Source organism: Aptenodytes patagonicus, chromosome 1, assembly GCF_965638725.1.
Source record: "Aptenodytes patagonicus chromosome 1, bAptPat1.pri.cur, whole genome shotgun sequence".
Taxonomy (NCBI): Eukaryota; Metazoa; Chordata; class Aves; order Sphenisciformes; family Spheniscidae; genus Aptenodytes; species Aptenodytes patagonicus.
Window position 1 is genome coordinate 137,906,646 of NC_134949.1, and position 15,649 is coordinate 137,922,294.

Below are 15,649 nucleotides of genomic sequence, written 5' to 3' on the forward strand. Positions count from 1 at the left end.
ACAGCAGAGAATGCCACTGCTATGCTTCGGCCTTCCACACTTACAGTGACAACTCATGACAGTTAAATCCCACAGTTCCCTTTCCTTTGGGCTTCATGAAGTTTGTGTTTATTTGCTTAGGTAATCTGTCTACCCTAAACACTCCTTAATCTGAACAGTTTCCTTTTGGTCATCATTTCATTTCCAGCAGTTAAGTTTTTTCCTCCTAAAATACTTAGGAGCCAGCTTGCAATCATTACTCAGTAAAAAAAAAAAACCCAAACATTTCCAATCTCTCCTCCTTCTCCCTCCGATACCTATGGAGGACAAGCTAGGCAGTGTGACCAGCACTCCTTTTTTGTATGTCCAGATGTGCTCCCCAAACCCCCACCACATCTGTTGTGCTGTCCTGTTTCTGGTTCTTCCTCCTGGCTCATTCCCCCAGTTCCTTCCCATCTTAACTGCTCTTGCTCCTGCATCCTTTCTTCCCTTGACACTGCACAGGAGTATTGTCATCGTGCTTCCAATTATGAGGTGCATTTCACCCTCTTCTTTCCTTCCTTTCTACTTTCTCCATTTCTACCTCTGAAGCTCAAGTTCACCAAAATGTATGACCACTGTATGAACTTTTTCACTTCACATCCTTCCACCATTCCCATTCCACATTTTTAACTCCTTGCTTCCTAAAGCAACCCCCATTTCAAAAAGGCACTTCTATGTTGCTCAATGCTATTATTAATCACTCCTGCACTTCCTTTGCTAGTTCTCTCACTTTAATGATTTCAACTACTCCTTTTTCCTCTGTGGGCAAGGTTTGTCAGCTTCCTCCTATTACCCTCAGGCAACATCGTTTGCAGTCTCCTATTCCCAAATTAAAATAAGAAATTGAGTACTCTTCTCACTTGTTCCTTCGCCTTGTTCCTTCCAGCAAGCTGTCAACACCTCAAACTCTAAACAGTGAAAATAAAAAAGCAAGATACCTATCCTCCCTGTTGTGCATGTAGGCGCTCTAAAATTACTCTTTATCCTACCCTCAAAGTCTGTACATGAGACTTTCTTCCCCCCTCAAAAAGTTACGCCTTCCCCCTTCTTCCCAACTACCAAGCCCTTTGCTATCACTGTGCTTAGGACAGATGTAAACACTTCTCCTTTCCAGTTAGCTGGAACTTAGATTGTGTAAATCTCTCTACAATCTCTTTTAGAAGTCACATTCTTCCTTTCATTGCCTGACATTATCAATCTTTCTGAATCACACCCCAGAGTAACTTCTTCAATGTGCCCGTCCCGTTCACGCCCTTCTGCCTCTTTCTTAAATTACCGTGCCAAAGCTTGCATCATTCTTAATGTCTCACTTATTTCTCCTAAGCCTATCTTCCCCACGCCACGCAATGTCACACTGCCACCCAAAGCCAACTTGCCACTTCAGCAGAAAAACTAAAACATATGCTTACAGACCTCCAAAGAATTCACATCTACAGTACTCTACGGAAAACTAACTCTTTCTAGGCAGAGATCACTGAAGCCTCAAGTGATCCTCCCATTGCAAACATCGATGCGCTGCTCCATACTACAGAGTATCTTATCTGAGCATATATTATATGGAAAATACTGAATTTATTGACCTGAGACAGACAATATACTCAATAAAAGGACCATTAAGTACCTTTATGTTTGTTAGGTGACAAGGAAAAGAAAAAAGAGGTACAATGGTAAGCATCATACCCATCAATTCTGTCATTTTAACACTGAATCCATGATGTATTTAACAATTCAAACACACAAGCAATAATAGTGTACCTTTATTTTAACACGTGCACTGCACTGATGCAGTAGATACAACGCCAGCAGTCTTCTCTTTGCACAAACTACTATCAATCAAGTTTTTAAAAATTTAAGTCACATTTCTAGGTGGAAGCAGCATTTAGTGCAAAGAATAATTAAGAAAACCCTAACGGTAACCATATCTTGGGAACTGTTTGCATACATAGTGCAGCAGTCATAGCTATTTCCCAACTGGCCTTAAACACGGAAAACTGATCAGCTATAGCAGTTTGCATTTGAAAATTCTTTAACACAGAGAGGCTTGTTTTCCTTTTTAAAAAAAATCTACACTACAGCAACAAATAAAGACTGGCAGTGTGTATATATTCACTCAGAATCAATTCAGCAACTAAAAAAAAAAAATGTTCAGTGTTTGCTGAATTGCTTTATACCGCATCTATCACTTTAAAAAAACCTACGTTAAAAAAAGTTTAAAGAAAAAAAGTAATTCCTCCAACTATCTTTATACTCTATCAGTTGAAAAGGAAATATTTGCAAGCACTACTGCCTCTCACCTGACAATATATAATTCAGGTCCCCTGGTCATTCCAGGAACCAATTACAGAACATCCCTGCACACCCAACATCTCTGTGCTCAGGCAGCCTTGTGCAGCCATGCTAAAGAAAAGCGCTAGCCTTGGTACAGCAAGCCAGCAAGCATATTAAGTCATCTTCCAGTTCACAAGTCTCTTCGCTAAAAAACAACCACCCCTACTTGTTGCAACCGATTTCTACATCTATCAAGCTCACTCAGGTACATATATGCTGTAAGCCCCGTCCCAGTGAATGCCTATGTGCTTAGTTCCACCTACATGAGTAATCATGCCAAGAATCAATAGGCATATTCATGCTCGCAAAGTTAAGGATACATGTAACTGTTTGTAGGACATCTGCATTCATTTGCAGCTAATGCAATACACTGATTGCAGTCCTGTATCATAAATGAAGGGTCACTACTAGGTCATAGGCAATAATAAAGGTATTTTCTGGGATGTATACAACAGAGCTAAAACACTCAGGGAAACGCAAGACACTTTCTCTCCTCCTGTTCAGAGGGGGGCTCTGCTCTTTGGGAATATTTAGGGATGCACAAGCTGTAGGCCGTGGAAGAATTGTACCCCATGTATATTAAAGAATTAACATTAACTGCAATAATTTAAAACAGTAAGAGTGAAGAACACTTCTATTGGCTCTCCAAACTGAAAGCATTTTAACAGCACAACCGTACAATACAAAAATATTTATACACCAAATGAAGAGCAAATTTTTGCAAGTTTTCCAGTATCACTCTGGAATTCTACATAGGCTACTCAGACTTCATGAACAGTTTTTACTGTGTCCCACATATATAATTCTTTATGTATGATTTAAGAATACAGATCTCAGGAGTTCTTTTTATTTGTTTGCTTTGTTTTCATTAACAGTTATCTCGGGGGGGGGGGGGGGGGTCAACTCCCACCAATTAAACTAAGAAAATGTTGATACTAGGTGTTGAAGGAAAAAAAACATCATTATGGTTCAGGATTAGAGTGTTTAGGGAAATAGTGCACTTTTTATTCTATCTTGGAAATGTACAGAAATGCACAGAATGGTTATATCCTTCCTACCTCCTTTCAAGTGGGATCTTTGAAAGCAAAGTTTTAGTCAGTACATAGCACATTCTTACAAAAATATAACTTTTCAGAGAACATGAGAAACAGTTAAAGAAAAATGCTTTTATCTTTCAGAACCAGACCACAATGCAACCTAGCTTCTGCTGATTTTTACACTGTGAGTCAATCTAATTCAGCAAGAGCCCCACCCAACATGGTCAATCTGTGGCAATACAACCAGGACTTACCCTACTGAAGCATACATACTTGCCTCAAAACATTCAGTACTGGTGCACATGAATCTAGATCACACCCACATTTCTCTGCCCTCTAAAGGGACCTCTCCTTCTTCAAGAACCTAGTGCTTCCCATAGGGTTGAGGAATGTATGCCCACAAGAACCTCATTACACTCAATTTCTTGCACTGTGGTGGGATGGAAAGCCAGTTTTAATTTTCATGCTGATAGAGTTCAAAGTGCCTCTATAACCTAGTGTCAAATCCATATCAAAATCCAAATAATCAATATGGCAGCAGCTAAATAATTCCATGAGGTGGAAGGTCAAAGATTCTTCTCCTGCAGAAGAGATTACAGCAATGATGAATGAAACCAGAGTAAATAAACAAAATTTAAGCTTTTTTTCCCTTTGCAGTGAAGGATTTGGGGTATCCTTTCAGAACACTTTTTTCCTTTTTTTTTTTTCCTTTTTTTTCCTTTTTTCTTTTTTTTTTTTTAAGTTATGCCCTTTTTCTCTATATGGAAGCACTGCGGTGTTCATTTAAAAAAAATCAAACAAAAACCCCTCCATCCTTAAAAAGCACCACAGATAAAAATCTGGTGGAAAAACAAAAAACCCAAAACAAACTCCATGGACCACCCTTCAGGGATGAAATGCTAAAGATGTCTTTTTTAATCAATCAGTTTGTGAAGATCTACAAAAAAATAAAAAGGATCACATTCTAAAGGTTCAGTGCATTCAGCAGCTATAAAGTTTTGCTGCTTATTCATCTTTAAGTTGACTTTCAAAAATAACACCCTAGCTCATCAAAATATACATTTTCCATTTGCTTTTAAATTAAAATAATAATAAAAAACATTTAAAGAATTCACAATCAATAGCATGACTAAGTTTCAGGATCATCTACAGCATATAATTTAAAGGTTCAAGATGCCAATATGCAGCACGTGGCAGGCCTATATGCTCCATGCAGCATGTACATTTAGGATAATCTCAAATATTCTTGATGTTCAGATGTCAGTTTGTTTCTTCCAAATAGTGTAGAATACCCATCTGGAGAAAATAAGCAGTTAAGGAAAAAAAAGCAAAGTTTGTAGTACATAGTTAAAATGGAAGTAGTTCTTTCACTTATATTTTGATTCTGAAAGCTTCTGGTAGCTCATAAAGACGGGGTAGGTAAAAATCTCAGAAGTGAAGTCTCCCTGGATCCTCTTTTTGGCTCAGCAGCTCAAAAGAGCATCCCGTTTCCACTGAAACTGAAATCCTTTGCAAACCTGTGTTTTCTAATTCCTGCTGCAGACCTTCAGGTGGTGCATTCTTTTTGCATTGCAACCACCGAACAAACTACGGAAGTGCTTTGGGTATAGTGGTCCCAACTTTGATCAGGAGTTCACCAAGTTGGGATCGCTCTTGCTCATCTTCTCAATTGTAAAGTAGCAAGCTTGAATAAGACAGACATCCAGCTACGTAATTTGTGAATCCCTAACACAGACACAATCAGACACAAAATTCATACTGAGATGTTCAGTAGCTGAACACTAGGTGTCCAGGTATCTTACTGGGCAAAGATGTCTACTGCATCTTAACTGCCTCAACAGGGGTTCTGTTGAATGCTCACTTAAATGCATCTAAATTTTGCCTAGGCTTTTCTCTAAAAGCTTCTGCAGTGTTTGCCTTAGGTACCTAAACACTTTTCAGAAAGCAGACCTTTATGTCACCCAGACTGAGCTAGGAGCAAATACAGAGCAACTGGCAGCTCTATCAGTGCTCTTTTGCTGCTCCTCTGAGGGGAGATGGACCCAGCTTCAGCAGAGTCATACAGAAGCTATGCTAAAACCACAGATCTGAGGTACTGCTGGCAGGACAGACAACTGATACTCAAGAGCTCTCTTGCCATGCTGGGCACATGAGAGAGGTCAGAGCTATGTAATTCCACCTGCTTCCAGAGAAGCAGACAGGAGGATGAGACATGAACATCACCTTTTTTAGAGCTACAGCAACAGCTGCAGAGTAAGGCATAGATTTCTGGGATTTATGACTTAGTAAAGCCACATAGAGATATATGCTCTTCTGTTTACACAGCGAGATCACACATGCTCCAGATGGGAGCCTCCATGTTCACCATAAGGTCCTGGTGGAGACCTCAGAGACACACACGCTTTCCTTAGAGAGCTGGCTTTTATGTCAACAGCTACTTGAATTTCAGATGACCCCCACAGCAACGCCGGTAAACACCAGAATTTCAAGTAACAATTACACACAACAACAATTCTTGAAGTAGGCAAAACAAGTAACAATAAAAAGTGATAAGCCAGCTTAGTACTTTGGCGGCATTCAGGCACCCATGCAGGTAACTTTTGGTCAGATTACAAAAACGAACATTTGCATAAGTGAAAAGATTTGTTCAATGGCTCAAGAGATTTCAGGCACTTAAATGAATGTCACAAGTGTGTCACATTCTTCAGAAAGAAATAAAACCCTAATTTTTGATTACTTGTCACAATTCTACTGTAAACTATCACATCTCTCAGTCATCTGTGAAACAGCATTTAGGTATACCTTTCATTCAGATACATACTCCTACTTGGAAATCTTTAAGTTTCAAGAAAAGCGATAACTTGCACCTGAAATGCAGGTAAAGGGTTATCAGAAGTCCAAGGCCAAATTAAAAGTTAGAGTAGTTACTTTGGGCTAATCTGAAGTCATCAGGATGACTACTTCTTTAACATTCCTGTACCTATACCATTATATCATTAATTCATTCAGAAAAAGCAAACTAATGAAGCCTGCCCCATTTCTCTAAGAACTATTCACTTTCAAGCTCCATTATACCTATTTAATGGCCAGTTTTAATAAATTTCTTGCTAAAAATATTTCATATTGTTAGCTTACTAGAAACATTTAAATGTATTTTTCAAAGGAATGAAGTGGTATTTGCTACTCAATTCTTTTAGAAACATTTATGCATACTTCCAAATAAACAATGCAGTAAGTATTTAGAAGACTTTGAGGATGCATACTTCAAATCACATACACGTCGCATTAAGGCCTGGCAGTTGTAAAAGCAAAAGTAACTTAACTAGTTTCTCTGAAACTGTAAGCTACAAGGGCTAATATCTTCATATCCTCTTTCACTCTTTTTTGTCTTGAAAATGTTAAGATCAAATCTGAGTTTCACCGGAGAGCTGACAATAATGAGAAACAGGAGGAGCTTGTTACAGTCCAGAACAGCAGGCTACAGCATTAAACAGTATCAAGATTAGAGACAGAGAAGGGAGGCAAGATGAACACACAGAACAGAAGAAAGGCTGTGGCAGTTTCACACGCTTAACGTATTATGCATAAGCAGATCCTGGAAACATCTCTCCTGTCAAGAGAGGGACAGCCACAGCAGGCATTACCCTGCAGAAACACTTCCTGGGAGATCACACAAAAGTGGTAAACACGCCAGAGAAATGCAGCCAGCAGAACCACCCTACAGCAGATCAAAATGCCCCTCTACAGCTAATAGCTTGAAGCTGAAACTTCTAACTCCTTGTATAACTTGCCTGCCACCCACAAAATGAAGAAATTCTGACAGAATATTTTTAGGAATGGGATGTTGCTGAGAAACGTGTATACTCCTTTATTTGGAATTTTTTTTTCCAGTAACTAACTAGTAATGATTGTTAGGAATCACTTTTCCCCCCCTGTTAAAAATCCAGTCTGAGCTGTATGTTCAAGAATAGATCTATCAGAGAATATTTAAAGATCAGGATCATGCTAACCTGTATGAAGTTAGTTTGGGTTTTTTTGTGAAAGAAAAAAGGATAAAGATACAGTGTTGCCAAAACTCTCAGGCAGTACCCTCATCATACAGTTTATCCTACATCACATAAATACACTTGGAAACACTCAAAAACATTAACAAAAACACAGCCTGATCTTGAAAGGTGCTGATCATTTCACCAGCTGTGAATTTATGGCACCTTTAAAAATAATTCCTGCAATTATCCTCAAAATAAAACCGCAGTAGTTCATTTACTATGAAAAAGCGTTAATAGTGTTTAATTTAGAACTGCTTTCTTGCACTTCAGTTCATTACCTCCAAGCAATCTAGGCTTGCTTGAGTTATTAATACACACTTCTCCACTCTTTTTCAGTCTTTAAGGATACAATTCCATGTAGGAGGGAACGCACACAGTTTCTTTTGAAAACTCCACAGGACAATAAAGCCTGCTGAGCTGTTCTTCATACAGAGTCAAGGCATCGGTCAGATTGATACAGTTTCCCTGAAGAAAAAAAAAGAAGAGTCCCAGTTACAGTCAAACAAATAAGCAAAATTGCAGATGAATATATACATTTTGACATTAATGCAAGGCTCCCACATACTTCAGAAGCAGATACATGCCGTTATTAATATTTACAAGGCAAATACAGAACAGCTTGTCTTCATTCTGCCTACAGCAAACAACAATTTGTATCTTTTCAAGAAAGGGTAAGTATGGGGGGGATTATCTTCTCATTAGCAGAAGCAACCATTACATTAGGGCTTCCAGTTAAAACAGACCACCATGTGTTGTTTACCTATAACATCTACTCAATAACCATTTTCTTTATGATTGCTTAAATATATTAGTAAACAGTATTACAACAGCCAGATTTTCTCAACTATTTAACATTGCCTAGGTCTTAGAACGTTTAAATGCCCTATAAAAAACCCTATAACCTAGTCATTTTAAACAGATTCTTCCACAGAGCAATATGACAAAATAGATCAGATTATACAGAAGTTCTGTGGCTGTAGGCTACATAGACTTGAGTTTGTTTATCATGCTTCTGAAAAGGAAGTAATTCCTATGATACTTTTTTTCTTAGACCCGTGTCTTATCTAAGAATATTAGTAGTATCCTTTTCTGAACAAAATAAAAATCAGTGCTTAGATGATTTTCCTCTAACAGTGCAACTATGAAATATCAGACATTGAATTCACAGCATTCCTTCCCAGACAAACCAGTATTACCCAAACAAATCATTCTTGGAATACAAACACATCTCAAGGATTACAAATGGTGAGGAATTGAAAAAAAACCAAGACAACTCCTAATTACAAGCACAACCTTGTCCAAAGCTAAGTATTAAGAAGCAGAATTTACTGCAACATATACCTGGGATGCCCGTATAGAGAAAGCTCTAATTAGAAACGTGACTATCCACATCCATAATGGGTTTGAAGATTTAGGGATAGTGAGCCCACAGAACCCCAGACTAAACACAAACAACCCAAAGCAATAAAAGTCAGTTGTGCAAGTCTAAAAAAAAACTTCTTGTCAAGTTTCTTGCCTACATAAAACTTAGTATGCTAGCTGATACTTTATGACCTTAAATACAATGATCTTAAGAGTATGGCAAATACAAGTTATTTGGACACTGATTTAAAATGGAGTAAAGTTGAATATAGTCACCACTGCACTGTCTACAAGTTACTCAGCTTTTGTTTTCCAGGTACAAGACACTGAATGAAGACCCACCAAATATGAATGTACTGTTGCTGTGGCACAGCACAGAGACAAGACATTCTGCGATTCTGGTCAAAGGGGAGAAGATGTTAGTGGTCCTTGGCACACTAACAGCCAGATTAATTCATTTGTGGTTTTCTACCTCCACCACTTTCACGAGGAACCTTCAGCTCAACCTATAAGCCCCAAACATGTGCAGCATGGTTGGGCATCACTATACATGAACAGCAAGTTATATGATGACGATGAATCTACCCTGACCACACAGCATGTGCAGATCTGGTCATACATGGGGCAGGATGAGACATCTTCAAGAGATGCGTGTCCCCATCCTTTCCTAACGGCTGGGTTTACTAGCTTATAGTATAAATGCCTTTTACCTTGACCTAGCACAAAGCCTACTGATTAGAAATCAGAGAAAGAAAGTAGAAACAGAAGCATTAGCTACCACTTCTCTAGAATTACTTTCAACATCAAAATCCTCAGCTTTCCCACACATTTTACCACTTCTGGTGGAAGAACAATGTTTACCACAGAAGACAAAAAAGACAACAAAAGAAACTTTCATGTTAATGAATACACAGTTCCTGGTAACATAGCATATGAGCCAAAGTCCCACAAAATGATGGCAAGAGACCCAAGGCACAAAAGTTTGCTATTTATCTCAGATCACAAGAACGTTAGTCTCAGTGATACGAGGATATGCATTAGACAGAAAAAGGTCTAGTTAAATGAAAAAAAAAATAAGGGAAGAAACAGTTATTTACTAATACAGCCAGCTTCTTTGGTTTCTAGATGACTCTCTCTGTTCATGACTGGACAGGCCAAAAGCCTTCCAGCATAAGCACTTCCAAGCAGAGTACTGCTTTTGATCTTTAAAAGCCCCGAACTTTGCAAGAGACAAGAACAAGAGAGCCTAAAGCAATAGACTCCACCTATGGAATTCCAAAGAGACCACTCTGCTCTGAATGACTTCTGGAAACGTTTGTGCACGCGCACACATAATTTTTTTTTCCAATTACTGAATGAGGTTATCTTGTCCCTTCCTGCCCTTAGATAAGGTAACTTGCATCTGACTGAAAGAATGCAGATGGTTCAACTAAGAAAAGAGCTAGATCTAATTAAAAACTATAGCTCTCTTACAGTCACAGACTTCATCCTACTGTTCTTCCTCTTAATTTTTTGCATTGTGCTCAAGTTTTCACAAGTGGAAAAGAAAACCTCAACTTAAAAAAATCCTATACGCATCTTAAAAATCATATTCCTGAAAGCTCTCTTTCAAAAGAACTTGCATAAAACATGTGTTTGATTATCATTTTGATCATATTCCACAAACAAACGTGTACTTGTTGATTTGGTAAAAGAAGATGGCATGCTTTATATTGAATATATCATATTTGGGTTTGGGTATCAGAAAAGGAAAGAGGTTTGTTAAAAGGTAAGAGATGAACACTAACTGAGCGCACAACTGCACAAAGCACAACAATGAACAGACCACTGTAGTACTTGTTTAGTAACCTGTTATTATCCGGGGGACTGCAGCAGTTACTTGGTTCAGCTGCCCTTTACCAAACATGTAATTTTGTTTCAACATCAGACTGAATGCAAGAGAAAACTAAAAAACAACCTGTGTGTGTAATTTGAGTCATAAATAGAAAACACAGCTAGGTAATTTATGGAGCATACCACTATTACGGAGGAAGTTTAATAGGATACACAATGAGATAAAAGTATCCACAGTTTCCCAGCCTGCCTCTTCAGTATTTCATCTTTTCTCCCTTCTCGAGCAACAGAAAAATCACTGCAGACAGCGTCAAAAAATTACAGGAATAACAAAACATGCCAATAAGCAATTTTTACTTTTCAAACCCACAACTCCCCAGTCTCCAAATCAAGATCTTACCTAAAGGTTCAGACATCCCCACCTGGCTGTTCTATTAACCTCTCCTTCTCGAGACACACCACAGGATTTTATAGTTCTGCACAGTTACAATTTTTTTGTAATTATTTGGCTTTACTCAACAAACAGCTAAGAATTCAAAAAATCAAATCTACAAAACTTAGATGAACTTATTTCAATGAAGAGAAAAGTTATTGAAAAATCACTATTATTAACACCTTTCTATAAGAAGTGTCCAGCTTTATCAATTAAGACTACAGTGTTGATAATGATGTCAATCACACAGATGTGTGACACAGGGAACCAAGCCCAGAATGCAATACAGTGATCAGTCTAATAACCTGTGGTCATTTTAACTCCCCCTGCCTAATGAAAATAGTTATGTGGTAGAGCAATACATTTTTTGTTCTGAACAGCCAAACTCAAACAATAACTAATATTGAACAGCGTTTAATAAGGTTAAAGCTGATGACTCACCAATTATACTTTTTCAAAGGGAAATAAGTAAAATCAGACTTTCTTTTCTCCCACACTGTTCAGTCAGTTTTCAACATATACAAAAACCCTACCAAACTCCTCTGCCCAGCCCCCCTTACTTAATCTTTGTTCCACATCAAACAGTTTGACAGATAAGAAATGGGGGAATGCTGAAAAGTTTCTCTTTAACAAGCATCTCTCTGACATGAAAGTATTTGAGGTAGTTTTAAACTTTGAGATTAACCGATCTGTATTTATAAGACCTTGTTTAAGACTGACGACTCCTGAACTGTTTCATAGCCTTTGCATTCTGAGTCTGCTCAGTGCTCACACACACTTCGACAGCTCATGCCCATCTCCCAACACCAATTCTTCTGGGCTTTCATAAGGCATGCATTCTGTAGTACCATGGGCTTAGTTTTCAGGTTTCTACAGCACAATGCACAACAAGTTTAAATAATTCAGTTCTGGGCAGACAAAAAACATTCCTTAAAATAAGTAGTAAAAAAAAAGAATTTGTTTAAATGAACCCTGTAAGTTCCAGCTAACTTTACCCACCTATAAAGGGGATGTATCCATCAACTGGTTATAGACTGAATTTAGGCCACTATGCTTCCCTCCAACCTTAGAAAGTAAGCTAGTGACTTGAAAGTAGATGGAAGGGTCCCTTTCCGTACTTGCCCATTTCTTACACGTCATTCTTACATGTCTTACCCTACATGTCATTGCTACTGGACATCCTTGTTTGTGACAGTATACTAGAAGTTTAATTTTTATTTTTAATTTAACATGGTTTTCTATTTTTATTTTGTAATGACAAGTGCTGGAGTTGAACACGGCCAAGGTTGTTTTTTTTTTTTCTTTCTTCACTTCAGAGTGACTAAGAAGCAACGAGATACATAGAGCATGAGACACCTAGCATCAAAGCTAGGTTTGAGTTTTGGGTGACAGGAATGGCTTTTAAGGAGATAATGGAGGCAAAGCTGACTGAAGGTATCTCCACTGGCCAAACAATCAATTAAAACTGAACTCTCAGTAACACAAGGAAATGAAGTGTCTGTCCCTTAAAGACTCCTAAACTGCCAAGAAATCAGAGGTTCACACAGGGACATGCATCTGTTCTTCCAGCCTCTTTTCACATTGCAGTCAAGGAGAACCCTGCTCCCTCTTTGGAAGTGCTAATTAGAAAACCCACACAGCAGCCAAAAAAAGGAGTGTAACTATGGAGCAACATCACAGTGGTCTGGACATTTAGAGGGCAGGGCCACGCTGTATTAGAGAGCGGCCAGGAAGCGACAGCTTGGTGAAGGGCCACATGTCCGCGTGGGAGACATCTGATCCCTTGCAACAGTAGTTAGTGCTGCTTGTTGGAACTCAAACCTGTGAGTGATCCGAGACAGTTCTATCCTGCCTGGGCTGGATGACCCAGACTAAGAAGGAGCAAATTCCTGTTCAGAGGTATTTTTAAAGGCTCCACTTCATAAACAAGCTGAAAATGATAGCCTGTTCAACCTCAAAGGATTAGATCAGCAGAGCAAATTCTTAGCACAGAAAAAGGGCATTTTCCTAGCTACACGTAATCCACTGACACAGAGACAACCTTACAAGCAGTCTCTGCATCTTACAGAGCATAGTTTCACAGCTGTTGGGACAATCCTCACATGCTACTTGGAAGGCGCAGGATTGTGATGGTTCAGAAAAACACAAACATATCACACTAGCATCTACACGTACACATACTCCAGTCGAAAGTAAAAAAAAAAATCACTTGGGCAATCTAAAAAATCATACTGGCTTTTAGAAGGTCCAACAGCATAAAAAACACTTAACATGTTCAGAAACAAGTCACTGGGAAGGTCCATTAGAGAGGAAACCGGACCTCAGGATACGCCAAGTTCTTACACCCTCACTGACTCCCACTTCTCTCCCCTGTGATGGCTGGGAACCCGCACCTGTAACTGGCTCCCCTTGGAGAAGGCAACGCTGAGCACCTCACACTTCAAAGCACCAGCTTCAGAAGGAGAAAGAACAACAGAAATACAGCAAGCCGTATGACCCTTAAGCATCAGAGTAGTGGGATTATGTTCAACAATAAGTTTTCACAAACAAGCCTCAAGTCTTAAACTTACAGACAGGGCTGCAAGTTCTGCAGGCTAAGGGCCCTAAAGCTCACCTCTATCTGTCCAGGTCCTATGTAGGCTGCAAGGCTTTCAATATGGATGATGCAGCTAAAAAAGCAAGGACATGAAAAGCAAGGCTACTACTCGTACAAGTAAGTTTTTGTTCTCATTGTGATTACTATTTGTGGATGCATAGAGCAAGTATGGAGGCGTTTTTCTCCCTGATACACTTGAGCACAGACTTACAGCAGCAGAGAATAAGATCCATTAACTGCCCTTTCTATCTTTCCAGAGCTGAAACAAGCAAAAAGTCCCTCCTTCATCCTAAAATTGGCCACTTATGTTCTTGCATCCCCTAGGAATACAAATAAATAGTCTGAAAAACCTTTCACAGGCAGAATCTCTCTATAATGTTAAACTGCTAGGCAATATTAGTTATCAGTCTCCACCTAGTGGTGAAAGGATATTCTGCATTAGCATTTGGAGACTGCTTTGAGGATCACCATGGCATCCCAAGGGGACACCCAGGTGTGTTAGAGTAGCATGCCAAAAAAATAATTCTTTTGATGATCTCAAATAGAGTATATCTATATTTTAGATCAATATATCTAGAGCTAGACAGCTCTAGACCCTGCCTGCTGACAGCTCCTGTGCTGAAGAGAACATTTTCCAAAAAACTTGTGCAGAGCTCAATGAAGAGGTGATGAGCATTTCCATTTGTTTTTTCCCAGCAGTGGCATTTAGAGGGTCAGGCAGCAATACAGTATGTGAAAGGCTGGCATTCTGTGAACAGAAATCTACTGTTGGGTAAAGCATTTCTTGAGCATTGAAATAAATGACATTCTAACAAGATGCACAAGGTAACCCCTGCAAGCAGAACTATCAGAGGACAGGCTACAAACTACAGAGGACAGAAGTTTCAAACATTAGTACAACATAATGCCAAGGCAGAAGCAGCGACTATAGCTACTGGCCAGTAGCCAACAGGACAATGACCCTTTTGCAGCACCTTTCCTATGAGACATTTCCTCATCATAGCGAAGGTCAGGCTCTAACAAATAGGTGGACATTCCCCAGTCACTTTTCTTGATGATATTTAACATATTTTATGTTTTAGAGAACCAAAATGCACTTCAAGAAACCCTGGGGGTGGAGGGGCACTCAATTTTAAAATGTGGATTTTAAAAACACAACTGCCTTAAAAAGGCATGTGATTGCTTCAGCAAGTAAAGTACAGCCTGTTACCCAAGATAAGCATCCTGGAAGTAGACAGTTGGAACAAAGTAACTTAAATTTCCAATGTTAATACACAGAGCTAAAAAACCCTGGCATTTAACAGTTAACACATCAGAGCATTCAAAACCAGTTATGAGTTCCCAGTGTGCGACTAAGTTCAGCTACCAAAGTCAGTAGGGGTCATGTTTGAACTTCTGTCCATAGCCTAACCCAATCCTTTGGATACCCAGCTTCAATTAGTTTAATTCAAAACCTAATTTAAAGAAAGTTATAGACAGTTGATTTTATTTAAAGCACCCCTAAAAGTCTGTTCTTCCTATGATCAGACTACTGAGCTTTCTGAGGGTTTTTCTGTTTGTTTTTGTTTTTAAATCAGGCCCAATCTGGGAAGAGGCTACAAGGACCATCAAATGGACTGGGTAATGTATCAGTAGATAGATCAAAAGCTCTGATAGCTGTTTGCCCCAATATTAATTTTCCTTTTGTCAACACCCTCCAGAAGACTAAGTTGCCAGACTACACTGCTTCTACACTTCAGCCCTTCCACTGGCTACCAGTTAGGCAAAAATCCAAATTCAAGCCACTTCAATTTTAGTATCGTTTCTTTCTCATCCTGCCATGTCCCACCTTGTTGCTTTGGGATTGTGAAACTGATATTGCAGTTTCACAATGGCTTAAACCCACCAGGGCCAGTTCAGTACTGCTGTCCTTTCTTCCTGTGCAAGCAGAGATGCTGGACAGCTAGCTGAGTTATCTCCTCCCATCAGAAGAGGACAGGCAGCAGGACTG

The 15,649-nt window shown here is 39.1% G+C and overlaps 1 protein-coding gene across 1 annotated transcript in view; it reads right to left on the reverse strand.

Annotated features, from left to right (window-relative positions):
- Positions 1–1,765: 1,765 nt before the first annotated feature.
- Positions 1,766–15,649, reverse strand: part of SMS (spermine synthase) — a 53,323-nt gene continuing 39,439 nt past the window's right edge. Inside the window, exons 10-11 of the mRNA XM_076356289.1 lie at positions 7,785–7,900; positions 1,766–4,682 (exon numbers count right to left, since the gene is read on the reverse strand). Of these exons, the coding sequence (XP_076212404.1) occupies positions 4,640–4,682; positions 7,785–7,900 (159 nt within the window). The 3' untranslated portion in view covers positions 1,766–4,639. The remainder of the gene's footprint in view (positions 4,683–7,784; positions 7,901–15,649) is intronic.